Source organism: Silurus aristotelis (assembly GCF_946808225.1).
Source record: "Silurus aristotelis genome assembly, chromosome: 8".
Classification (NCBI taxonomy): domain Eukaryota; kingdom Metazoa; phylum Chordata; class Actinopteri; order Siluriformes; family Siluridae; genus Silurus; species Silurus aristotelis.
Genome location: NC_139581.1, coordinates 25,263,156 through 25,287,759, shown reverse-complemented (window position 1 = coordinate 25,287,759; position 24,604 = coordinate 25,263,156). Strand labels below are relative to the sequence as shown.

Genomic DNA, 24,604 nt, shown 5'->3' with positions numbered 1-24,604 from the left:
TTTACACACACACATAACGACCCTGTTTCTTTCAAGCTTTTCCATGCACTGTTTGTGTCTGATCATGGCAACGTTGTCGCCCTGGTATTTTTGCTGTGTGTGTGTGTGTGTGTGTGTGTTTTTTACACTATATCCAACTCTTTGCCTCACTTGCACAAAAAGTAGTATAATAGTGGAAAAAATTTGAGATGTCTCACTTTCTCAGGATCACTAAGTGTGTGTGTGTGTGTGTGTGTGTGTGTGTGTGTGTGTGTGTCCTCGGCTTTAACAGCATTAGTATGAGGAGGGGAGGGCGCCCCGTGCTGGTTACTGAAGCGGTGTGTGTGTGTGTGTGTGTGTGTGTGTGTATAGACCCGGACACGTTTCACCGCTTTTAGTCACACTGAAACGCGTCTCTCCAGCACGCAGCGCGTCTCTGTCCGCTCCGGATGAAGTGTGTGACGCGGATCGGTCATGACCAGAGCAACCTGAGGCTCATACACACTCTCTCACGCACTCACACACACACACACACACACACGCTCGCGTCTCGTGCCCAGGTTCCAGGCTTCACGCGGAATCTCGCAGAGGTTTTTTAATAATCGGCGCTTGAACCTGAGCAGGTGAGTTGCGCGCGCCGCTGGAAGCATCTGGAACACAACCGAGCGGCGTGTGAGGTCGCGTGCAGTGTTTGTTATTTATTGATGTATTTATTTGTGGGTCTCTTGCGAATTGTACGAAATGTTTAACCTTTTTTTAAAAAAAAAAAAAAGCCTAAAAATTAGCATTTATTCGGTGCCCGTTTTTACACTGGAATACTGCTCTTTCTCGACACGTGATGCACGTGATGTTCGTCTAAACGCAGAACACTTTAACACGCGTCGCTTTTTCTTGTGTAAGTTTATTGGATCTACACTAGGATTTGTACAGGGGGGCGGGGTGGGGGTGGGGGGTGTAGTAGGTCGTGGCTACGTGCATCACCGCATCCTACCCTACTACCAACCCACCAATGCTCTGGTAACTATGGCAACCCCTGGTGTTGTACTTACAGCTTGATTATCGTGGTAGCTTGTGGTAGTATAAGTCCTGGTCGATTATAAATAGAAATAATAATTTGTATTATAATTATTATTAATAATAATGTTTTTTGTTTTATTATTATGATGTACTGTTATGTCTCAGAGTTCAATTCTGGGAGCTTCCATTTATAATCCGATCCGAATTCATTCCTATAGTGTGAGACTGAAGGGAGATCTCCCCAGCATTCACATTCCTCAAGCCTAATTCACCTAGCAATAAATAGTCCATGATTGCATTGGACACTTCATGTCTCCATTAGATAATGACAACAAGCCTGGGATTAATCATAAGCCACATGGAACTGGTACAAACACTTGTTGAAAAGACTACTGTGTATAGTCTGAATCGATTCTACTTCCTGTTCTGTCCATGTTTGGTCTGGAAGAAAGGCTGCCATTTTGACACTAGGCTCAGGTTCCTCCACAGTTTTCTCTCGTTGCCCGTCGTGTCTGCGCAGGTGGAATCGGACTCTCCAAAAAGCACAACCATATACACTCATAGCTAATGTGTGCCTGCGTATCTTTTGGAGTGATACTGATGACAGTTTAAGGAATATAGCATGTGTGATGTGTTTGTGTATGTGCAGTCATTACTAGGAGTCATTACACACTGCTGTTGGAGTGTGGAATGAGTGTCAGATACCTACTCATTTAAGAAGGTATCTAATCAGAACGATGGATAAAATAATTTTAGGTCAAGAGCTTCAGTACACTTCAAACATCAAAATGGAGAAAAAGTGTGATCTTGTTTGTCGGTGCCAGATGGGCTGGTTAGAGTATTTCAGAAACTGCTGATCTCCTGGGATTTTCACACAAACAATCTCATGTTGATGAGAGAGATCAGAGGAGAATGATCAAACTGGTCTAAACTGACAGAAAGTCTATAATAACTCAATCACTTTTTACAGCTGCTGTGAGCAGAAAAGCATCTCAAGAATGCACAACACAGCAAACCTCATGGTGGAAAAGCTACACAAGCAGAAAACCATATCAGGTTCTGTCAGCCAAAACCAGGAATCATAAACAATTCAAAGACTAACTTAACCTAGACAGATAAAGATTAGGGAGAAAAGTCACATGGATCTTTTTCCAGTACTTAACGGTCCAGTTTGTGTGTCCATGACAGCCTCAGCTTTGTGCTCTGCGCTGACAGGAGTGGATCCTGTAGCTCATACACAACAAAGTTCAGTGTCTGTCGATGCTGAGATGATTTTCTGCTCACCATAAGCGATTATTTGAGTTACTATAATCCTTCCTGGCAGCTTGAACCAATCTGTTTTTCTCCTCTGACCTATTGTATCAACAAGGCAATTTCCACCCACAGAACTGTCGCTCACTCAATTTTTTTTTTCCCACACTATTCTGTGGAAACTAGAGATTGTTGTGTGTGAAAATCCCAGATCAACAGTTTCTCTCTTAAACCAGCCCATCTGATACCAACATCTAGGCCATGATTAAAGCAACAGATTAAGATTCAGTTTAAAGATTAACTGAAGATCATGACCTGTATCTGAATGATTCTACGCCCTGAACTGTGGCCAAATGATTGTCTGATTAAATAAAATGGTCTAAAAATGCATGTGCGAATGTGTTCCTATGTAAAAGACAGCAGCTGCACAGGGTGAAATTAGGACACACAATCTTTTGCATGCCTGGTTTCTTTGGCCTATATGCAATTCCATGTTGTTGAAGCAACGCTTATGAACTCGTGTTAATTTGTGAAGTGTCTCCTTGCCTGCCCTAGCTTGCCATGTGACCAGCCATGTAAGTCATGCAACAAAGGTTAAAACAAATCGTTTCCATAGTACATATATATTGAAATAAATCAGGGATATGGACCCCACCACCACCAGCTCTTAAAGACTTTTAAAGAAAACATATTTATATTATGAGAGAAACCTCCTGAGAGTGTTGTTTGGCAGAAAATCAGTCAATAATAAGTCAAATCTAGGGTCTAGTGCGATGTGGGATTGTAGAGATAACATGGGTTGATAGGTAGACAACCCGAAACCAATTTAAACTAACCTCAGAATAAAATCCACTCCAATGTGACTTTTTGCTGCACTGATGATATAAAGAGAAAAAAAAGCACTCTCGATCCTTCGTATAAAACATTCTGAAACGTGCTTTAACATTTAGAAAGAAAAAAAAAAGAAGAACTAATATATTTGTATACCAAATTGGTTCTGAATTATATTGACAATGAGAAAAAGGCTCCACCACCCCACCAAGAAAAAAGCCCCATAGTTGGTCATGCATGTGCTTTTTTCTGCTAGAGCAGAATCTGGGAAAGGTTGTTTTGTCCATGTGTGACCTGTCTGGTCACCGGACCACTGCAACGCAAACAGCAGTAAGATTTGTTTGTCACTTCAATGGAGTCACAGTATCAGGTTTCTGTCCGTTTGTGTTCCCATGCCTACCTTGGATTTCAGCTCGACACACAGGCACCATAGCAACACTTCCAGAACATATGTGGTGAATAATGATTGACAGGACAATGACGAGTGGTTCGTCTGAGCCCGATTCAGAAGACAGACGTTACCGCAAGTCGAACCCTCGCAGAATTTGTAATCGACTGATTTACAAAACAAAAGAGGTTCAAAGACACTCGCAGCAGCTGGACTCGCAGATTGAGCGTGACACGCTGATTCCCAGCGCACCCGAGAAAAACAGATGGGATGAGATTATTAAAGGGGTACGTAGGCATCAGATTGACTGCGAATAAACATACTTAGAGGAGTTGTTGTGGGGGAGAGGATGGCTGAAGCCGCCACATGTTGCTCCTGACACACCGGCATGGAAAACATGATAGTGTGAGGAGAAGGCACAGTTGCTGCCTGCACAGCCATCAGATTCAATGCATATTTACTGTTTCTGCTCTGATATTTGTTGCCTGATAATCAAGTTGAGAGAAGCTTTCATCAGAGTGCAGTGGAGCCTGCTGGACCCTGAAACACCTTGCAGGGAAGTGATGAAGTGTGATATATTACATTTGCAGAGAGCTTTAATTAAATGAGAGAGAAAGAGGGAGAGAATAAAAGCAGTAGTGATGGAAAGATCAGATCATTTTAGTGAATCCTGTTCATTAAAATGAACTAATTTTTTGTCTGGGTCATTAAGTTCATTTTGTTCCTTTGATAAGAAATAAAATGTTACATTTTAATAAGCAGATCCCCAACACGCCTACATACACCAGCTTCCAATAATGTAAATATGACAATGCAGTAAGGCTACAGCTATGGATTGTTTTAATAATCGTGTATTTTACAGATTATTCGAATCGAGGATTTGGATAAGAGGTACTTTTTGTTTAAAGCAATACTAAATATAAAAGAGAAAATATGACGGGTTTCTTAAAATTAAATTTTATGAAACCCGTCATAATTTTTATTGTATATTTAGTATTTCAGCAATAAACAATTTGTTTCCTTTTTGAAAAAAAAATGTTTATTGCTGAAATTGCATACGAGAATATCTCTGAAAACTAAACCCATTTAGTGCATTTAATTGCCATATTACATCAAAATGCAAATATAAATTAGAAATCATAAAAATTAAAAAATCAATGTTAAATTTCAAAAACAGTAACCGCACTGTACAGTGTTTTCTTTATGATTTAGTTTCCAAACTTTTAAAACTTGGTCTTTTTTTTGGCCTGAATCTTCTCGCTCCTCGCTTCCATTTTTTATTCTGCAGTGTCTTCTGGGTTAACCTGTCCCGAGTTTAGCGGATGCTGTGTCAGTATTAATGGTCCGTGGGGAAACACAGTGCTCGAGGTTACTAAAGGAATCATTTCAGCCCTTAATGCAGCAAAGGAAAAATCTGATAGCTTTAAAATCTTCTTGTATGTGTCTTCTCGTCCGTTCTTTTGTCACATGACTCCCATAATTAGTGTAACAATAATGTCAAGATTTGGACCAAAAAAATCCTGATCTTATTGCATTGTGTAGCAACCATGAGAGTCACACGTGACAAAAGAACAAACGACTAGACCATAGGACACATGAGATGAATTACTCAATTCTGTTTCCTGTACATAAACTACGGATACTTTGTGATGCTTTACTTATGCACGTCCAATAGAAAATAAATGAATCACTCTTTGAAACGACTCATTCTCTGAGTCACATTATAGACTCGTTCAAACTGAATGTTCATGAACGACCCATTACAATGCAGGCAGATCTGCAATTCCCTGCAAGCACCCCATTCTCCACAAGCAGAAGGTGGATGCAAAGAAAGACATATCCATGCTCCAGGGCTGCATTGCACAGAACACATTATCTATGATATTCATTGTTAGATGAAGTACAAAAACCATGTAGTTGAGTTATGTAGTAGAGATACACGCAGCAAAATATGACTCCTGTAAAAGTAAAAGTGCTCAGTTTAAACTTTTACTTAAATAAAAGCAAAAGAATATTAGCCTTTAAATGTAAGCCTTTAAACTTAAGTATCCAAAGTACTATAATTTATTATGGCTATAATGTTCCTAAGACTCTGTTATTCTTAGTACACCGATCTATTAATAGAATAATTGATATCTATTACAATTATCATTAGCACAAAACCTTAAAAAATCACAACAAATAAGGCAACGGGTGTTGTGGTGAGTTCGAGTCAGGAGTTTCTTCCATCATTTTTTCCTCTCTAAATGTTCTGCTTGCTGTTGAAATGATGCTGAACTGTATGTTGGTTGTAGGTAGATACCACCAAGCGTCAATCAGAACAAGTTCAAAACAGTGCAGTGCACGCCTGATTGGTGTCTGGGTGTGTTTGATCAGTTAAGTTTTTATCTGTTAATAAATAAAAAGGAACAACTGATTTCACAAAATGTAGTTGAGTAAAAAAGTAAGATATCTGACTTTGAAATGTAGTAAAGTGGAAATAATTAAGTAAAGTACGGATACGTGAAAAAGCTTTTGAGGTACAGTTACAAATTTCATTACTTTAGTTTACTTTACTTAACATTACATTACTATCCACCACTGATGATATTGTAGTGTTATAACACACTGAGGTTCTGTAAAATTTGAAGAAACTGAGTCCACATGATGCCCAGTGGGACCCCAAATAATGTTAAATATTAGATTGAGGGAACCAGTGCCTGTAAAAATCCCCCAAAGTTTAGATTATTATAAGCAAAGTTATTATTGCATAACTGGTTGCAAATAGTATTAAATAGTCAGAACAGTGGCAGACCGTCCAGGCCAGCAAGGCCTTTTGTGATGACTTAAACGCTTTTAGAGTGACTGATTTACGTTTTAATATATTTTGTCCAATATGTATACAATAATTCCCAATAGCCTTTTCTCTTTATTTATTTTTTATTTTTTGGGTGCGCTCCTTCTAGAAGCAGCACACACAACTGTCTGTATAAGAGTTCCTATCTGACTGGATAGACAACATACTCTGTGTTGTTTGAGGCTGTTTTTTAAGCAATCTGCAATTTGCTTACTCCAGGCTCGCTCGCAGGCTTTAGAACTCATCTGTATTTTTACATCCTTTCATTACATGGTCAGGAGTCGGAGCTATCAAAATGCATCTGTTGCAAACTTCACAAGTTCAGATATATATATATATATATATATATATATATATATATATATATATATATATATATATATATATATATATATGTGTGTGAATCTTATAGTTGTATTTTTATTCCACAATGACTGACAGAAAAGAAGAGATTGATTTGGTTGCAGATATAAAACAGTTGTTGAGCTTTTTGATTTTTCATTCTTATAGAATTTGCAGAAAAACACAATTTGCCCTAATTTTAAATTGAACCTATGGAACAAATGCAGAGAAAACCAGGGGTCATTTTATGAGGGTTCGGGTACATCTCAATGCTTCTGCTAGAGATGATGATGTCAGCTGTGGCTGCAGTGAAAGGAGACTTGCTGAATTGTGTACATTGGGTTTCTCGCTTTAGTAATGGCATTCATTCTCACTGGAGATACCTGTCTGTGATGCAGCACTCTGTTATACTGCATTTCTGTATAATACTAATGGCATCTATAGCTGTGGCGTCATAATGACGGTAGTAAGCAGTAAATTGACTCAGGGAGGACACTACTGAAGGCCTCGGTGTGAAATGCACGGTTTCAAGCTGAGCAGCGGAATTTAATTCGCCAAAAAGCAGCTTTAAAGAAACTCATAGATTCATAGTATGCATTTTAAATTTATTAATTTCTCGCTATCATTTCAAAAGGGAATCCATCTTCATCCGATTGAGTGTGATTTAGTAACAATTTCACTCTGTATGGTTCCTTCTATGTGTGCTATATCAAAATGGGCAGTTGTGTAACAAAGTTTAATTTCATTAAGTCAAAAATATTTCGTTAGTCAGTCAGTATCAGTTGCAATCCAAAGCTCACTTCATGGTTCCCTGGTAAAGCTGAAACTAAAGAATTGTTGATAAAAAAATCTCTTTTGTTTGCATTGTGGTAACACTCACCTTGCTGTAATCTGTAATATCTGATTTCATGATCACCTTCTGATCTTTTGTTCATCAGCCTCCTCCTGGTCCATGAGTAAACAGCACCCTGAGCACACCTCATTGAGTAGCAATTAGTTCATCTTAACCCTGCATCACCACCAAAGCATGCTAATGATAATGTCTCTGGCCGGTGGAAAGGAGTCATTTCATTATTTAGAATGAAGCATGTCAACAGTTTGTTAGATATTATGCCGTGAACAGCTGTTTATTTTCATGTTTAAAGTACATTCAAAGAAAATTCACTTGTTTTAGATCAGGCATCCCCAAAGTTTTTCTGTGAGGGCCACATAATTTTTCCTTTCTTTAGTTGGGGGTAGAGTCGGTCTGAAACAATATATGACATGGGCTGGAGTGACTAGCAGTATTACTGTGGAGATTTTATTAAGATTTTAAATGTTTTTATTTACAGTACTAGATTGGTTTATTATTTTGTTATATATATATATATATATATATATATATATATATATATATATATATATATATATATATATATATATATACATACACACACACACACAAATGAGCATTACATTACAAGAGATATAAAGCCTATTAAAAGCATTATTAACCAAAATTTTTTCATATACATCACTATTGAAATCAAAACATTTACTTATTTATGCATATGGTTGGTGGCTGAATCTAACAAATAATTAGGTTAGGATCTAGAGATCGACTAGAAATTTTACCGATACCGCTAGCTAGGTTGGATCGTACTTGCTGATAACCGATTTAAAATAGATCTTCTTCTTTCGGCTGCTCCCATTAGGGGTCGCCACAGCGGATCATCCGTCTCCATACCACCCTGTCCTCTATATATGCCTCTTTTACACCAACTACCTGCATGTCTTTCCTCACCACATCCATGAACCTCCTCCTTGGCCTTCCTCTTTTCCTCCTACCTGGTGGCTCCATCTTCAGCATTTTTCTACCAATATAATTCATGTCCCTTCTCTGCACATGTCCAAACCATCTCAATCTCGCCTCCCTCACCTTGTCACCAAAACATCCTACATGTGCTGTCCCTCTAATAAACTCATTTCTAATCTTGTCCATCCTCGTCACTCCCAACGAACACCTCAACATCTTCAGCTCTGCTACCTCCAGCTCCACCTCCTGTTTTTTACTCAATGCCACTGTCTCTAATCCATACAACATCGCAGGTCTCACCACAGTCCTATAAACTTTCCCTTTTATTCTTGCAGATACTCTTCTATCACAAATCACTCCTGTCACTCTTCTCCACCCACTCCACCCTGCCTGCACTCTTTTCTTTACTTCCCTAACACACTCTCCATTACTTTGCACTGTTGACCCCAGGTACCTGAACTCCTCCACCTTCTCCACCTCTTCTCCCTGCAACCGCATCACTCCACTGTCCTCCCTCTCATTCACACACATGTACTCTGTCTTACTCCTACTGACTTTCATTCCCCTTCTCTCCAGCGCATATCTCCACCTCTCCAGGCTCTTCTCAACCTGCTCTCTACTCTCACCACAAATCACAATATCATCTGCAAACATCATAGTCCAGGGAGACTCCTGTCTGACCTCGTCCGTCAACCTGTCCATCACCACTGCAAACAGGAAAGGGCTCAGGGCCGATCCTTGATGCAGTCCAACCTTCACCCTGAACCAGTCTGTCGTACCTACTGCACACTTTACTGCCGTCACACTGTCCTCATACATGTCCTGCACCACCCTCACATACTTCTCTGACACACCTGACTTCCTCATACAATACCACAACTCCTCTCTCGGCACCCTGTCGTACGCTTTCTCTAAATCCACAAATACACAATGCAGCTCCTTCTGTCCTTCTCTATACTTCTCCATCAACATCCTCAAAGCAAATAAGGGATCTGTGGTGCTCTTCCTCGGCATGAAACCATACTGTTGCTCACAGATGGTCACCTCTTCTCTCAGCCTGGCTTCCACTACTCTTTCCCATAACTTCATGGTGTGACTGATCAACTTAATTCCCCTGTAGTTACTGCAGGTCTGCACATCTCCCTTATGCTTAAAGATCGGTACCAGCACACTCCTTCTCCATTCCTCAGGCATCCTCTCCCCTTCCAGAATCCTGTTAAACAATCTGGTTAAAAACTCCACTGCCATCTCTCCTAAACATCTCCACGCTTCTACCGGTATGTCATCTGGTCCAACCGACTTTCCATTCTTCATCCTCTTAATCGCTGCTCTCACTTCCTCCTTACTAATCCCATCTACATCCTGCTTCACCAACTCCACATTCTCCAACCTTCTCTCTCTCTGATTTTCCTCATTCATCAGCTGCTCAAAATACTCCCTCCATCTTCTCAACACACTCTCCTCACTAGTCAACACATTTCCCTCTCCATCCTTTATTGCTCTAACTTGCAGTACATCCTTCCCAGCTCGGTCCCTCTGCTTGGCCAATCGGTATAAATCCTTTTCTCCTTTCTTAGTGTCCAACCTCTTATACAGTTCCTCATATGCCTTTTCCTTGGCTTTCGCCACATCCCTTTTAACCTGCTGCCGCATCTCCTTGTACTCCTGCCTACTTTTCTCATCACTCTGTCGATCCCACTTCTGTTTTGCCAATCTCTTTCCCCTAATGCTCTCCTGCACTTCCTCATTCCACCACCACGTCTCCTTGTCTTGCTTTCTATTTCCAGATGTCACACCAAGTACTTTTCTAGCTGCCTCCCTCATCACTCCTGCAGTAGTTGCCCAATCATCCGGCACCTCTTCACCACCACCAAGCCCCTGTCTGACCTCTTCCCTGAACCTCACACTACACTCTTCCTCCTTCAGTTTCCACCATCTTATTCTTCTTTCAAACCTTACTTTCCTCCTCTTCTTCTTCGCCTCCAAAACCATCCTACAGACCACCATCCGATGCTGTCTAGCTACACTGTCCCCCGCCAACACCTTACAGTCTCCAATCTCCTTCAGGTTGCATCTCCTACACAGAAGATAATCCACCTGTGTGCACCTTCCTCCACTCTTATACGTCACCCTATGATCCTCCTTCTTCTTAAAATACGTGTTCACCACTGCCATTTCCATCCTTTTAGCAAAATCTACCACCATCTGCCCTTCCACATTCCTCTCCTTAAAACCATACCTACCCATCACCTCCTCATCACCTCTGTTCCCTTCACCTACATGCCCATTAAAGTCTGCCCCAATCACCAATCGTTCTTTCCTAGGTACACCATCTACCACTTCATCTAATTCACTCCAGAATCTTTCTTTCTCCTCCATCTCACAGCCAACTTGTGGAGCATAGGCACTGATGACATTTATCATCATCCCTTCAACTTCCACCTTCACGATCATCACCCTATCAGAAACTCTCTTCACCTCCACTACACTCTTACTGTACGCTTCCTGCAGAATCACCCCTACACCATTTCTCTTCCCATCCACACCATGATAAAACAGTTTAAACCCACCTCCAATGTTCCTGGCCTTACTCCCTTTCCACTTGGTCTCCTGAACACACAACACATCTACCTTTCTCCTCTCCATCATATCAGCTATCTCTCTCCCTTTACCCGTCATAGTACCAACATTTAGAGTACCAACCCGAACCTCTACTCTCCTACACTGCTCCTTTTCCTGCCGTCTCTGTAGACGCCTTCCTCCTCTCCTTCTCCTCCTTCGGCCAACAGTAGCCCAATTTCCACCGGTACCCTGTCGGCTAACGATACCTGTGGTTAACCGTTGTTAACCCGGGCCTCGACCGATCCGGTATGAAATTCTCATTTGTGATCCGCATATTTGATTTGGCACATGTTTTACGCTGGATGCCCTTCCTAACGCAACCCTCCCCATTTACCCGGGCTTGGGACCGGCACTAAGAGTACATTGGCTTGTGCCCCCCTAATGGCTGGGTTAACCGATTTAAAATAGATACTGGATAAAAAAACATTCCATGTAAAATAGTACTGAACTTTATTACAAAAAACCCAGTACTTAAAAATGTGAAGAAAAAAAAAAAAAAAATTCATATATTAATTTATAAATCTAATTTAGAAATATAATAAAGCGCTCTCCGTGCAGCACGCCATCTCGTGTGTAAAAACAAACAGCACGTGGCGTTAATGATTCGCTTCTAGTGGCCGCTCTCGTCATAAACAGTAATGACTATCGGACTATGGATTTTTGCCGGCAAACGACTATCGGTGCCCCGACGTTAATAAGGGAAATTTTTGTTTAAAAGTATTAGTTTATACATATATTTATTTTATTATCATATACAGATATGATATGAGTAAAAAAATATTTAAATTAACATTTTTTAACTCTGGCATTCTCTGGCAGTGGGCCGTTCCAAGTGTAGTTTGGGGACCCCTGTTTTAGAGCAATATGTTGCTCAAGACACATTAGAAATTGCTAGGCTTTTATTTTCACTTTTAAACGAATTTGCATGTTGCTTGGTTTGTTTCAGATCTACTGCTTAAAATGATGGCGGATTTTTGAGGGAACACCTACAATTACACTTGAAGTTCCTGAGCTTGTTCCAGATCGCTTCCTAAATGGGCTCCCGCAGCCAAGGTTTCTTCCACAACCAGCATCATCATCACCACCACCGCAGCTCCACAATGCCGAGTCCGGCTGTGCCCAGACTATTGGCTGAGCAGGGCAGTTTGCTCGGTGGCATCGCCCAAATCACCCCCACGCTATTCCTCAGTCGCGGTGCCATAGCATCCAATCGTGGCCTGCTGCTTTCCAAGGGAATCACGTGCGTAATAAATGCCACCATCGAGCTGCCAAATTTCAACTGGCCACATGTGGAGTATGTAAAGGTCCCGCTGGCAGATGCACCACACTCACCTATAGCGCTGTATTTCGACAGCGTAGCAGACAAGATCCACAGCGTGGGGCGGAAGCACGGTGCCGTGCTGGTGCACTGCGCTGCCGGCGTAAGTCGCTCAGCCTCGCTCTGCCTCGCCTACCTCATGAAGTACCACGGCGTGTCTCTAGCTGAGGCACATGCCTGGGTAAAGGCGCGACGGCCTGTCATTCGGCCCAACGGTGGGTTCTGGCGGCAGCTTATTGACTACGAGCGCAAACTCTTCGGCAAGACCTCTGTGAAGATGGTTCAGACGCCATACGGGGTCATTCCCGATGTTTACGAGCGTGATCGTAGGAACCTGGCACCTTACTGGGGCCTGTAAAGAAAGAAGTGGGGCTTTTTCCCGATACAGGAACAATGGAAGGTGAGCAGGAATCTAATCAGTGAACTCGTGAATCGCCCAGGCTGCTGACAATTTGCAAACACCGAGACAAACGTCAATGTTAAGTGTTCAACACTGAGACACACACCACTGTCTTTTTTTTTCCACCAGTGGTGAGAGAGGAGGAAGAAAGACCAAGTTGAGATTCCAGGTGACATCCACAGTAACAGACATTGAGCTATTCTTGTTTAGGAAGATGATCTTGAGGTGGGAGGCCGAAGTCCAACTTTTAAGGCACTGGAAGAAAGTGATAAAAGTATCTGAATTGGCTCTGAATAATATGATGATGATGTTCCAGTTGTCCTGATATCTTTTTTTCTGAGGCAGCAATCTGTCCTCGATTACTGGTAGCATTTTTAGGTAGATTTCTGAATAGGATTGTTTAGGGAAAGTAACTAAAAGCCTCAGCATTTTGGAATAGGTTCACTTAAACCAGGGTTTTATTTAATGAACATAATCAAACTAATTAAATATTGGCCTTATTATTTACATGTGTATAATTACACGTTGGCTGTTTATTAAAGCCATATATCTTTTTATTCCAGAACTTTCCTCTAACACAGTAGGTACAAGTTAAAATTATTTCTAGGCTACTTGTTTTTGGGTTATTGGATTTTAGAGGAAACATGTTTAAATGACCAGTCAAACTACTAAGAATAATAATAATAATAATAATAATAATAATAATAATAATAATAATAATAATGAACTGGTCTGCTTTATTAAACGATTTTATAATAAATAAATAAGCATCATTACAGATAAGAACAGGTGGGAACCAGAAAAAAAATGGTGCTGTCAAAAAAGACATTTGGGAGCTGTGTTTTAGTATATTTCCTAATTGAATTGAACAGATCATTGAATCCTTTTGATACTTTTGCAGTTTTCTTCTTAGTTTACAAATAATTAATTGTTTGTCCTATTAAGCATTTTTTTTTTTTAATACACACTCATTTATATGATTATGGCTGGAGAAGTCATGAGGGAGAGTATTCATAAAGTCAACTGTCTAGTCATGTCATAAAATAATATAAAAAGGTTGAGAATATGAATAATTATGCTAAAATTAATAAAGTGTTACGAAAATAAACGTTTCGTTTTTTTGCAATGCCTGTTTGTAGGTATTATACGTTTGTACATGCAGACTTGAGCCAATCAACGTTTTTCCGGGGCACTCCAGCAAATTTACAAGAGGACCTGCTTTTCTTTTGCTTATTTTGCACATTCTACACAGTGTATTTGTTATTGTTCTAATTACAGAAGCCAGTTTCCTAAAACATGCAAGAATAACTGATTCATTATAATACAGGGTGGCGCATAGAAACGGGAAATTTCTGAACTAGGAGTTGGCGACTGGGGCTTCTGTAATTGTTTGGAACCAGTGCGAGCTCGTTTAGAACCTTGCCATTAGTTAAAATGGTGCACAACAAGCCTTTGATAAGAATGGTGATAGTGTGACTGCTGGGCAAAAAGGAATTTTGGCGTCATAACCAGTTAGGACTTAATGACTGTGTCCTGTCTGCTAATTTCAAAGAAATGGGTTCAGCCTTAAAAAAGAAGTCCCTAGGTGGTGTTTGAATGCCCCTCACACCAGAGAATATAAAGGCTGGTTGAGCCGCCATTGTGAGGAGCCCTTGCCGCTCTGTTCCACATCATGCATCACCCCTGTGTTGAGCTGTTTCTTCGAAACTTTGCAGTCGTATTGTAATCACATAAGCAGACGGGACACGATCACGAAGCCATTATCATCATTCTTATAAACTGTATGAATTTAATCCCTTTTGTAATAAGGCTGTAACATAAAATGTGGGAAAAGTGATGCACTGTACAGTAGAAAGCACTGGCCCTGCGTATACAGATGGCTAATTTCTACATATTTTCCTTCAAGAGTAACATCAGGCTGATAAAATTAAGAAGATTAAGAAAAGTAATATGGACACAATTTCCTATTTTTTTGTTTAATAAAGCATGGCATGGGTTATGACCCCAAGCTACCCCTTTTAAACCACAGCTGGCACTAACAATTCTTTATGTGATAAAAATGTTACCATTTATTATTATTATGAAAACATTTTGTTCTAGTTATCACACACTATAGTATACATAAACTATTCTTCCCTGAATAGCCAAAATCTGTCCAGTCTCGCAATGTTTAAAGGATCCAAAAATAATATGACCAAATACGATGTGTTTTTTTGGATTTTGAGGCATGAACATTAATAAGATCAGACACTGATGTCAGGTAAGGTGCTCTTGGGTGCAGTGTGTTCCAATGCATCCCAGATGTGTTTGATTACGATTGAGGTCAGAGCTCTCCGGTTCTTTCGCTCCATCCCTGGCAAACCATGTCTTCATATAGGTTGCTTGGTGCACAGGAGCATTGTCCTGAAGGGAAATTGTAAAGCAACAGCATAAATCATTCTAAAAAAAATGTTTTGCTTACAACTTTGGGGCAACACATTGGGGACACTCGAATACTTTCGTATACAGAGAAGTTTATGGTCAACTTAATGACTGCAAGTTGCCCAAGTCTTGTGGCTACAAATCAGCCCAAACCATTACCCCTTCACCACTGTGCTCAACAGCTGATATGTTGTGTTTGGTTTCTGCTAAACGTGGGACTGTGCATTATGGTCAAACTGCTCCAATTTGGTCTCATTTGTTCGAAGGACATTGTCGAGAAGAAAGTGCTGCCATGTTATTTTTACAGAAAAGAGGCAAACCTTGCAAACAAAACATAACTGTTCAGTCTTTACCTAAAGTTACTGTCATAAACATTTATATTTAACATGCTAACCAGGGCCTGTAGAGTAATGATATGTCATTTTGGCATTTCGGTGAATTAGCTGGAACATCCATAAAATTCCTATGGAACTAATAAAGGTGTACTGGGTTTTTCACTAGATATGGCTGCTCCATTCTGGAATTATTTTTGTAATATATGACAATATATGAGTCATTTGTCATATGTTGTTGCTCATCTGGGGTTTCATTACCTAATTTTAAGACCTGATAAGGATCTGATCATTTTTTATGCCCTGATACATAAAACAATAGAATTCACACGACCGTAAATAGAACGTGGAAAACATCTCCGGACCAGTCAAAACTGAGAATTTAACATTAACATGGTGTGTGTTTGCTCATTTCATCATTATCTTTACCCATCGACATAAACGGTTAGATGAGCAGAAATTAACAGGAAATGGATCGATAACAATGAAGCCATTCGCGAACATCTGGACACCGGCTGCTTGTCTGTGATTACGATCAGCTACATCGAGAATGAAAACATCTGCCAGTGGCTGTATTCTTTTATCCCATTACATTTGGTCCATTTTAACGTCACTATTTTATGGAGATAATTTTAGTGCACATGAATAAATACCCTGTTATATAAAAACATTGGTTTAAAAAATAATAATAAATAAGCAATACACAGCATTTAATAGACATTGTAACAGACATTATAACTGTATACAGCCATGTTATTAACACTCAGTAGTTCATGTAAATAAGCTGCAGTTGGTCTAAGATGAAGAAATAACAAGTGAGTTTTAAGACGACATCCTTCTGAAGCATCATCTCATGTTACAAAAGAGAAAAGAAATATCCAACATGCTGTCACACATCACCCCGTTGTAAAAGACCCTTTTTATTGGTCCTGTCTAATTGTGATGTTTTATAAAACATCCCCAAATAATATAATTACATCTCAGACAATTCCATCCCCTCCTGGCCAATAAATGAGCCCTGATAAGCGAAAGCAAAACACCTTTCTCTATTTAATGTAAGACAATCATGATCTATAGAACGTGTGCCAATATAAAGATTCTTCTGGTTGTTTCAAATTATGCAATTAACTAAATGTCACATTTCTGTGCATCTACAATTGACTTCCCTTATCATGGATATCAATGGGGTCGAGCTCATACAGCAGTTAAACATCGGACCGATACACACAGCCAAAAACACAACGAAGAAAAGTTGAAGATGCAGCTCAATAAATAACCGATTTTCTTGTTTTTTTACAACAGCACACATTCACCAAACCCCGAGTACCACAACAGGCCAAGTTGAAGGTTTTTTTTTGTTTGTTTGTTTGTTTTTTTAGGTCAAGGAGAGAAAAAAGAAAGAGCGACAATAAATTAAGAAAAAGCAAAACCAGAACATTTAAAGAAGGTTTAGGTTGTTCGCCAGTTGTTCCACAGCAGCAGACGTGGATCAGAGGAATCACAGCAAGTCGGGGAGGATGAGGCCAGGAGGCTTGGGCTCGACGCAGTTAATCCAGAAATTAGCACAGCTTGCATGGTACTGGTGCCCGCCGTATGTCAGTTTGAAGTTATCAGTCTCGGAGTTAAAAGCCTGTCGGAGACAGGAGGGAAGAGAGGTGAGACAGAAAGTGTTTAGGCTGGATAATATTCATTAGCGTTCAACCGAGAATCGAGTACTTCGACACAACGCAGGCAGCTGCGGAGTGTAACCTGTTCACACTGCGGTTGGACGCATTAAAAAGACAATGGAAACAACGAACATGAAAGGAAAAAATAGGAAAAACGATCAGATGTAAATGCATGTCTTCACTCCCAAAAGGCGTCTTAATTCCCTTTACCTGTCAGAATAAACTCGAAATAATAATATATATTACATACTATTGAGCAGTGGTGGAAGTAGCAAAGTAAATGTAATTCGTTACTGTACTTAAACAGTTTTTTCCCCATATCTGTACTTTACTGGAGTATTTCCATTTGGGGACACTATTACTTTAACTTCACTACATTTAAAACTACATTTTGTGAAATCAGTCGTTCCTTGTTATTAATAAGCGGATAAAAATGTAACTGGTCAGAGTCACCAATCAGGGTTGAGCGCGCACTCTTTTTTAAACTTGTTCTGATTGACGCTTGGTGTATCTACTTCCCACCAACATACAGTTTAGTGTCAGTTCAACAGCAAGCAGAACATTTAGAGAGGAATGATGGAAGAATCTCCTGAATAATTTGTCACAACACCTGTGGCCTTATTTGCATGATTATTTGAAGTAGTTTAAAAGAAGGTTCTGGGATCATGATAATTTTATTAGATATCAATCAGTGTTTAGCTCATAAATAACATTCTATTAATAGATCAGTGTGCTGAGAGTCACATCAGAGTCTTTTCACATAAACTGAGTTGAATAAGCAAAAGACTCTTTTGATCAAAATGAAAATAGAAACATTATAGCCATAATAAATGATAGTACATTTAAAGGAAAATACTTTTGTACTTTTTCTCAAGTGAAAGTTTAAAAGGTAGCATTTTTTCTTTAATATCTGTCTCTACTGTGACTCAACTACATGGTTTGTGTACTTCGTCCACCACTGCTTTTGAGACACACACATTTTGGTTTGGTTCGGGAATTATTATATATATATATATAATCCTGTATTGTGCGTCATTAATTGGACTTAACAATGTGACTGTGTATTCATGACTCCCATGTACCTTCCAAGGAGACCTTTACTTTTTTTTCCCACTCACATTAACTATATATGGAAGTAAAACATGAGCATGCAATTGAGTTCATTTAAAAAGCCAATTGACTATCTTCATGAACGCTAAAGCTGCTCTGTGTGTGTGTGTGTGTGTGTGTGTGTGTGTGTGTGTGTGTGTGTTTAAGGGGTTGCATTTCTGGTGAAATAATCATGACTCATGTATAGTGACTCATTCTCCCACACGGAGAGGCTGTAATACAGACATATACACATACACTCACTCAGTTTAGGAATAGGAACACCTGATCACCTGTACCTCTGCTAATTAATGCGATTATCCAATTAACAGTGCAATTCAAAAGTGTGAAGAGCTTTAGTACATGTTAACATCAAACAGAATGGAAAAAAATGTTAGAAAAGTGATTTTGACTGTATGCTGGGTATTGATACCAGATAAGCTGGTTTTAAAATCTCCTGGGATTTTCATGTAGTCTCTAGAGTTGACTATATAGTTGGCAAATAAACTTAGTAAGCAGCTGTTCTGTAGGCACAAATGCCTTGTTCATGAGAGAAGTCAGAGGAGAAAAAACTTAAAATATTCAAGCACTGTTTACCACCATGGTGAACGTAAAAGCATCTCAAAATGCAAGTGTAGAACCTCACAGGTGAATAGGCTACGACAGCAGCTTTCACGCCTGTGGGCCAAGAACAGGAATCTGAGGCTACAGTGGGCACTGGTTCAACCTTAACTGCATAGTTGTAGATCAGGGGTCCCCAAAACATGGCCCTCACATTTGGAACATCCCCCTGAACAGTGCTAGAGACATATTTTGAAAATTGAAAGTATATGATAATACATATTGGCATTCAAACTGAAATTTCCCTTAGTTACAGTATTATTAGAGGTTGAGGCACCGATAGTTGATTGCTGAAACTATCGGCAAAAATCTATACCGATCCATCTAGAGCGGCCTCTAGAGGCAAATCACTGCTGTTTGTTTTTACACGCAAGGCTGCGAGGTGCATAAATATTTTATTAATTAATATATTCATTATAATTTCACTTAGCACAATTTTAATAATAATAATTGTAAGTATTTGTGTTTTAAATAAACTTCAGTAATATTTTACATGGATGCATTTTTTTTATAACTAGTTTAACAGTTTTAAAAACAGTTGGTTAATCGGTTATCAGCAAGTACGATCCAACCTAGCTATCATTACTGGTAAATCCACTAAAATCGTAGTAGACAGAACGTAGTCTAATTATTTGTTAGACTAATAAGTAAGTCAGTCTTGATTTCAATAGTGATGACCAGTGTTGGGCAGTAACGCGTTACTGTAACACAGTTACTTCTGACAGTAACTAATACTGTAACACGTTACTTTTTTAAATAAAGTCTGTTACCGTATGGTGCGTTACCCGTTACTTTTTAAAAATAAATGAATTTGGGCTGAAGTGTAGACTACAGTCTAACCTGTTTACAGCAGAGACGCATTGTAGGATTGGTGGATGAACCACTGTAAACACGAAGAAGACGCACTGTGGCCGTGTCTCCGTTTATTCTGGTCTGTGCGGCAGTAATGGTGAGTCGGGGCGAGAGCAAGACGAGTTTCTCAAAGTGCAAATGTAAGCTGTGTCTTTCTGGTTCGAAGGTCGTATCTACTGCGATAGCAGCACCTCCAGAAACTCCATGCCTCGATTAAGCTAGAAGCTAACCCGGTGTTCTGTTCTACATTGTTGATAGTTTTCATACTTCAGCTGTGAAAGGAACATTTTTAAGAGCTCAACACAACAGCAGAAGCCACTTTAGTTTTTGATTGTGAATATATTATTCAGTTTGTTTTGTTATTTATTTCAGAAATCCTTGTGATATATTCAGTTTGTGTTGGTCTGACTTTAATAAAATAGTGTTTAAAAATTACTTTGTGTTTAAGTCAGTTTTGTGTTTGTATAAACCATAACGCATAAAAGGGCATTAATGGGAACATTAAAGAACGTTCTTTAAAAAAGTAACTAAAAAGTTACTTTTAACAGTAACGCATTAGTTTTTGGTGTAAGTAATCAACAAAGTTACTAAGTTACTTTTTGAATGAAGTAACGAGTAACTGTAACTAGTTACTATTTTTTAGTAACGAGCACAACACTGGTGATGACTATTAAAACATTTTATTATGAAAATAACAATGCTCTTTTAATAGGATTTATATTTATATTAAGTTATGCTCATCTGTCTATATGGTGTATAATAAAAGAATAAACTAATCTAGCATTAGCAGGCATACATTCATAATAAAACCTCCCACAATAATACTGGTAGTTACTGCCCAATGTCATTTTCTGTTACAAATTGACTTTACCCCCATTAAACCCCACTAAAGGCCCTCACAGAAAAAGGTTTGCGGATCCCTGCTGTGGATGCAACCTATTTTCCAAGTCTTAGTTCAATCCTCAAGTATCAACTGAAAGATTTTTAACCTATTTTGAACTTGAACTTTGTAATTTTTATGCATTTCTGCAGCTGCCACATGAGTCAGTGATTGGATAATTGAAATAATGAGAAGTGGTACGTGTGTGTCTGTACACACATGAAAATGTATATTATTTAGCCTATTTTGAAAAGTATTTTTTGTAATTACTTTATTCTTATTAAATACTAAAGCAATAACAGGAATAAAAAGCTGTGATTTTTAAGCTATAAGGAACATTTGATGATACACTCACTCCCTTGTTCAATGAACAATTCCAAAAATAAAAAGGCTAATTTCATGCAGAGATACTGCATGGGAACTTGACGACAAGGTAAGAGGTGCACAGATAGTGAAAAGGTCAACCGATTGGGAGAGAGACAGGCTCAAAGGTTAATTGCAAGCAGATTCCAGCCTCAAACAGTTAAGACCTACATGTGAATAGCTGTAAAGACCATGGTACAGTCCTGAGGAGAACATTTCTGATAACAGCCTGTCAAAGCTTTCAGACAAATTAAGGGAAAAAAAAGGAAATAGTTACCATTAACTTTGTGCCTGGGTCTTTTACAAGTGCCTGGAATTAGCATAAACATTGTTATGGATATCTGAACCAAAGAAACCTGAAGAAAGCATCGAAATGAAGAGGAAGCTTATCAACCAAGGAGCCCCAAGTGTTTGAGTGCTACAGCGCTAAAGGTATAGGCAATTTGCTCATTAAGCGAATTGTTTCTTATTGTGATTTGATTAGTTGCACACGAGTCTATGTGAAGACTTGCAAATCAATGTGTTAAACATGCAGTAAAGAAACTAGAGTTTGACAGATTCGCCAGTTTTGATTGAGATTTATTTGGTCGATTGATTAAACTATTGGCTATCGGCAAACAATCCTTCAGATAGTTTTTCCGGGTTGTATCTTTTGCTGGAGTGGCCAGAGACTCCAGAGAGCAATCGCTGATGCCACATGCTGTTTTTTTTTTTTATTTATTCATTTTGGATTTAACAGTTTTTTTTTCTTTTGTTTCAGTTTGAATGAATTTTCACAATATGTATTAATATAATTAACATTTTGACTTAAAATTTTTTTTTATACAGTATCCATTTTAAAAACTACAAGAACAACCCAGCCAAGCTATTGGTATGGGTAAATTGGTCTACCTCTAAAAGAAACGATCAATGAACATTGCAATAAAAGTGTGAAACGATTAAACTATTATGGAAACCTAATACCAATTTTCATTCATATAGAGAAGCAAATCTGTTGTTATTTATTGACTACATTTAAGAACTAAGGAATAAAACATGACTGATGCTTTGGGAAAGTAATGAACAATGGGATGGTGTGATGCAACCTAATATGAAGCAGAGGAATCACCATAACAACTTGCCAATCAGTACATTATTGTTACAAAGAGCTGTTACATACTTTTATTGATCGATATATATATATATATAAACATATTCTAGCTTTCAATTTATTAAAATATTTATATAAGACTTAACTTCCAGCTAGTTGCCTGTTCCTGATGACGATGCTCATGATCATCAGCTGTTTCCCTGTGCAGCTGTTCTTAAAAAAGTTACATTTACTCATCCTGATGGTTTTTATCGTGTAACAGGAGTTGATCGCAGAAAAACTAAGCGTGAACCTGGAATTTGGATTTGCCAATGCAAAGTTTTCAGGAGATAGGAAGAAAACAGAGAACCTGGAAGAAACCAACATTGATATGAGAAGATTCTTTAAAACTCGACATATACGAACGTTGAGCTCAGGATTAAATCAGGGACCCTGGAGCTGTGAGAGGGCAATGCTGCGAGTATACCATCACTGTGCCACCACCATTTAAACTAACTGCTCCTTTTTGGAAACATCACCTGCTACCAAACTGTGGTGCCAAAATGACTTGTCTCTATCATCTGACTCTGTAGATTTTTTTTACAGAAGCATGCATAATAAAACAGCAGCCTGACTGATCCTCAAAAAAACTGTGTACTGAGAATAAACTGCCAGAGCTAAGAGAATGTACACCCAGCAATATGTAGCTTTCATGTTACAGAGTTTCCATCTGACTGCAATAGACTGGAATCATTTTAGCACCACAGACTAAAAGCACCAACTTCCCAAAGCACCATTAGATAGATCAGGGTGTCATACTTTTTTAAACAGACGTCCGAATGTGTTCTCCTTCTTCTACAAAAGAACCAAATGCAAATCAGAAGTCAGTCTGAGACCTTTGTGATCACAGTTGTGTGAAGTTTGGTTGAAAAATGTTGCTGTTTTGCTTGCACCAACATCATGTTGAAGGTACCAACAGGAATCAGAACAGCAATGCATGAATATATCATGCTTGGTATGAATGTGTATGCAATACAGACCTTGCTGCGTGAATCAACATTGAGCAGACACACTCCGCAGGCCAACTCCTTTGCATTCTTGATGCCTGGCCTCAGGATACAGGAGGAGAAGTCCAGAGAGCTTTCATCAGGCTGGAAACACACATACAGACACGCATACACAGAATGAATGCCTATGCTCCATAAAGAGTTAGACTTTTCTAAGCCTCAGTAGGCAGAGGAATTATAGCAGCTCATCCTGCCTGCTGATCAATACACCTCCACAAAAAAAAAAAAAAAAAGCCTCTGACTAGACATGGTGCTTTTCGGGTGCATGAAAAAAATAAGAATTCACATACTTCTTCTAACTCCCACTCATTCTTGCCCAGAGCTCACTCGCTTCCACAGACACCTCTAATATTATCATCTGCCATTTTAAAAGCAATATTCTCCCTGAGGTGGACCTCAGCCTAAGCACAAACCCATCTCTCCACTTTCTGTTATTTCTTTATGCAGCACTGACCAGCAATCTGCCTCACACCACCTCAGAGCACAGAAGAACTCGCTGAAGACAACTCAGAGAAAAAGAAAAACGTGTCTGGCTGAAAAATGAGATTTGTGTCAAAAAGCTACAGGGAGCATGAAGTGCTTCATTCTGATGGTGGAATTACTTACTGAAACGTTGGCCAGAGACATGAAGCCCATGAGGTTGTTCCACACACGGCTTATATCCTTCAGCAGCTCCTGCAGTTTCTCCGAGCACACAGCCGTGGCCTTGATGCCCAGCTCCACTCGCCTGGCCACACGATACACCTCCACCACTCCTAACACACACACACACACACACACACACACACACACACACACACACACACACACACACACACACACACACACACACACACACACACACACACACACACACACACACACACACACACACACACACACACACACACACACTCAATTTAATACCAAGTTGTAATTGTAATAACACTATTAGTGTGTTCTACTTTTGCACCTTTCCAATTAAAAATGTAACTAGTTACAACCATACTGTATGATTGTACAACAATAAAAACCTAATTATGAATTTGAACACACACACACACACACACACACACACACACACACACACACACACATACACTGAACAAAATAATAAATGCAACACTTGTTTTTGCCCCATTTTTCATAAACTGAACTCAAACATCTAAGACTTTTTTTTATATACACAAAAGGCCTACTTCTTTCAAATATTGCTTACAAAACTGTCTAAATCTGTGTTAGTGAGCACTTCTCCTTTGCTGAGATAATCCATCCACCTCACAGGAGTGGCATATTAAGATGCAGATTAGACAGCATGATTATTGCACAGGTGTCCCTCAGGCTGGCCACAATAAAAGGCCACTCTAAAATGTGCAGCTTTACTGTATTGGGAATGTGACCATTTGCCCACTCCATGTGGTTATGACAACGAACTGCAGTCCGGTCAAGACCCCAATGAGGACTACGAGCATGCAGATGAGCTTC

The 24,604-nt window shown here is 39.2% G+C and overlaps 2 protein-coding genes across 14 annotated transcripts in view; one reads left to right on the top strand and one right to left on the bottom strand.

Moving 5' to 3' along the window:
* Window positions 1-257: 257 nt before the first annotated feature.
* dusp14 (dual specificity phosphatase 14) lies at window positions 258-13,887 on the top strand. Its single transcript, XM_083548963.1, has 3 exons — window positions 258-602; window positions 12,008-12,779; window positions 12,909-13,887. Exon 2 carries the CDS (start codon window positions 12,096-12,098, stop codon window positions 12,735-12,737), a length of 642 nt encoding a protein of 213 aa, XP_083405089.1. The 5' UTR covers window positions 258-602; window positions 12,008-12,095; the 3' UTR covers window positions 12,738-12,779; window positions 12,909-13,887.
* Window positions 13,888-16,225: 2,338 nt separating this feature from the next.
* The window catches only part of synrg (synergin, gamma), a 49,251-nt gene continuing 40,872 nt past the window's right edge, over window positions 16,226-24,604 (bottom strand). For 6 of the 13 annotated variants that reach the window (XM_083548840.1, XM_083548841.1, XM_083548844.1 and 3 more), the window contains 3 exons: window positions 23,747-23,895; window positions 23,114-23,224; window positions 16,226-17,162 (listed from right to left, as the gene is read on the bottom strand). In XM_083548840.1, coding sequence (XP_083404966.1) covers window positions 17,031-17,162; window positions 23,114-23,224; window positions 23,747-23,895 — 392 coding nt within the window. In that variant the 3' untranslated portion in view covers window positions 16,226-17,030. Of the gene's footprint in view, window positions 17,163-21,281; window positions 21,315-22,892; window positions 22,929-23,113; window positions 23,225-23,746; window positions 23,896-24,604 lie in introns of all 13 variants that reach the window. The other 7 variants (XM_083548838.1, XM_083548839.1, XM_083548843.1 and 4 more) reach the window with 2 other exon arrangements.

Excerpts from the sequence above, each read along its gene's own strand:
- dusp14 (XM_083548963.1), top strand. The coding sequence starts at position 12,096 with ATGGGCTCCCGCAGCCAAGGTTTCTTCCACAACCAGCATCATCATCAC.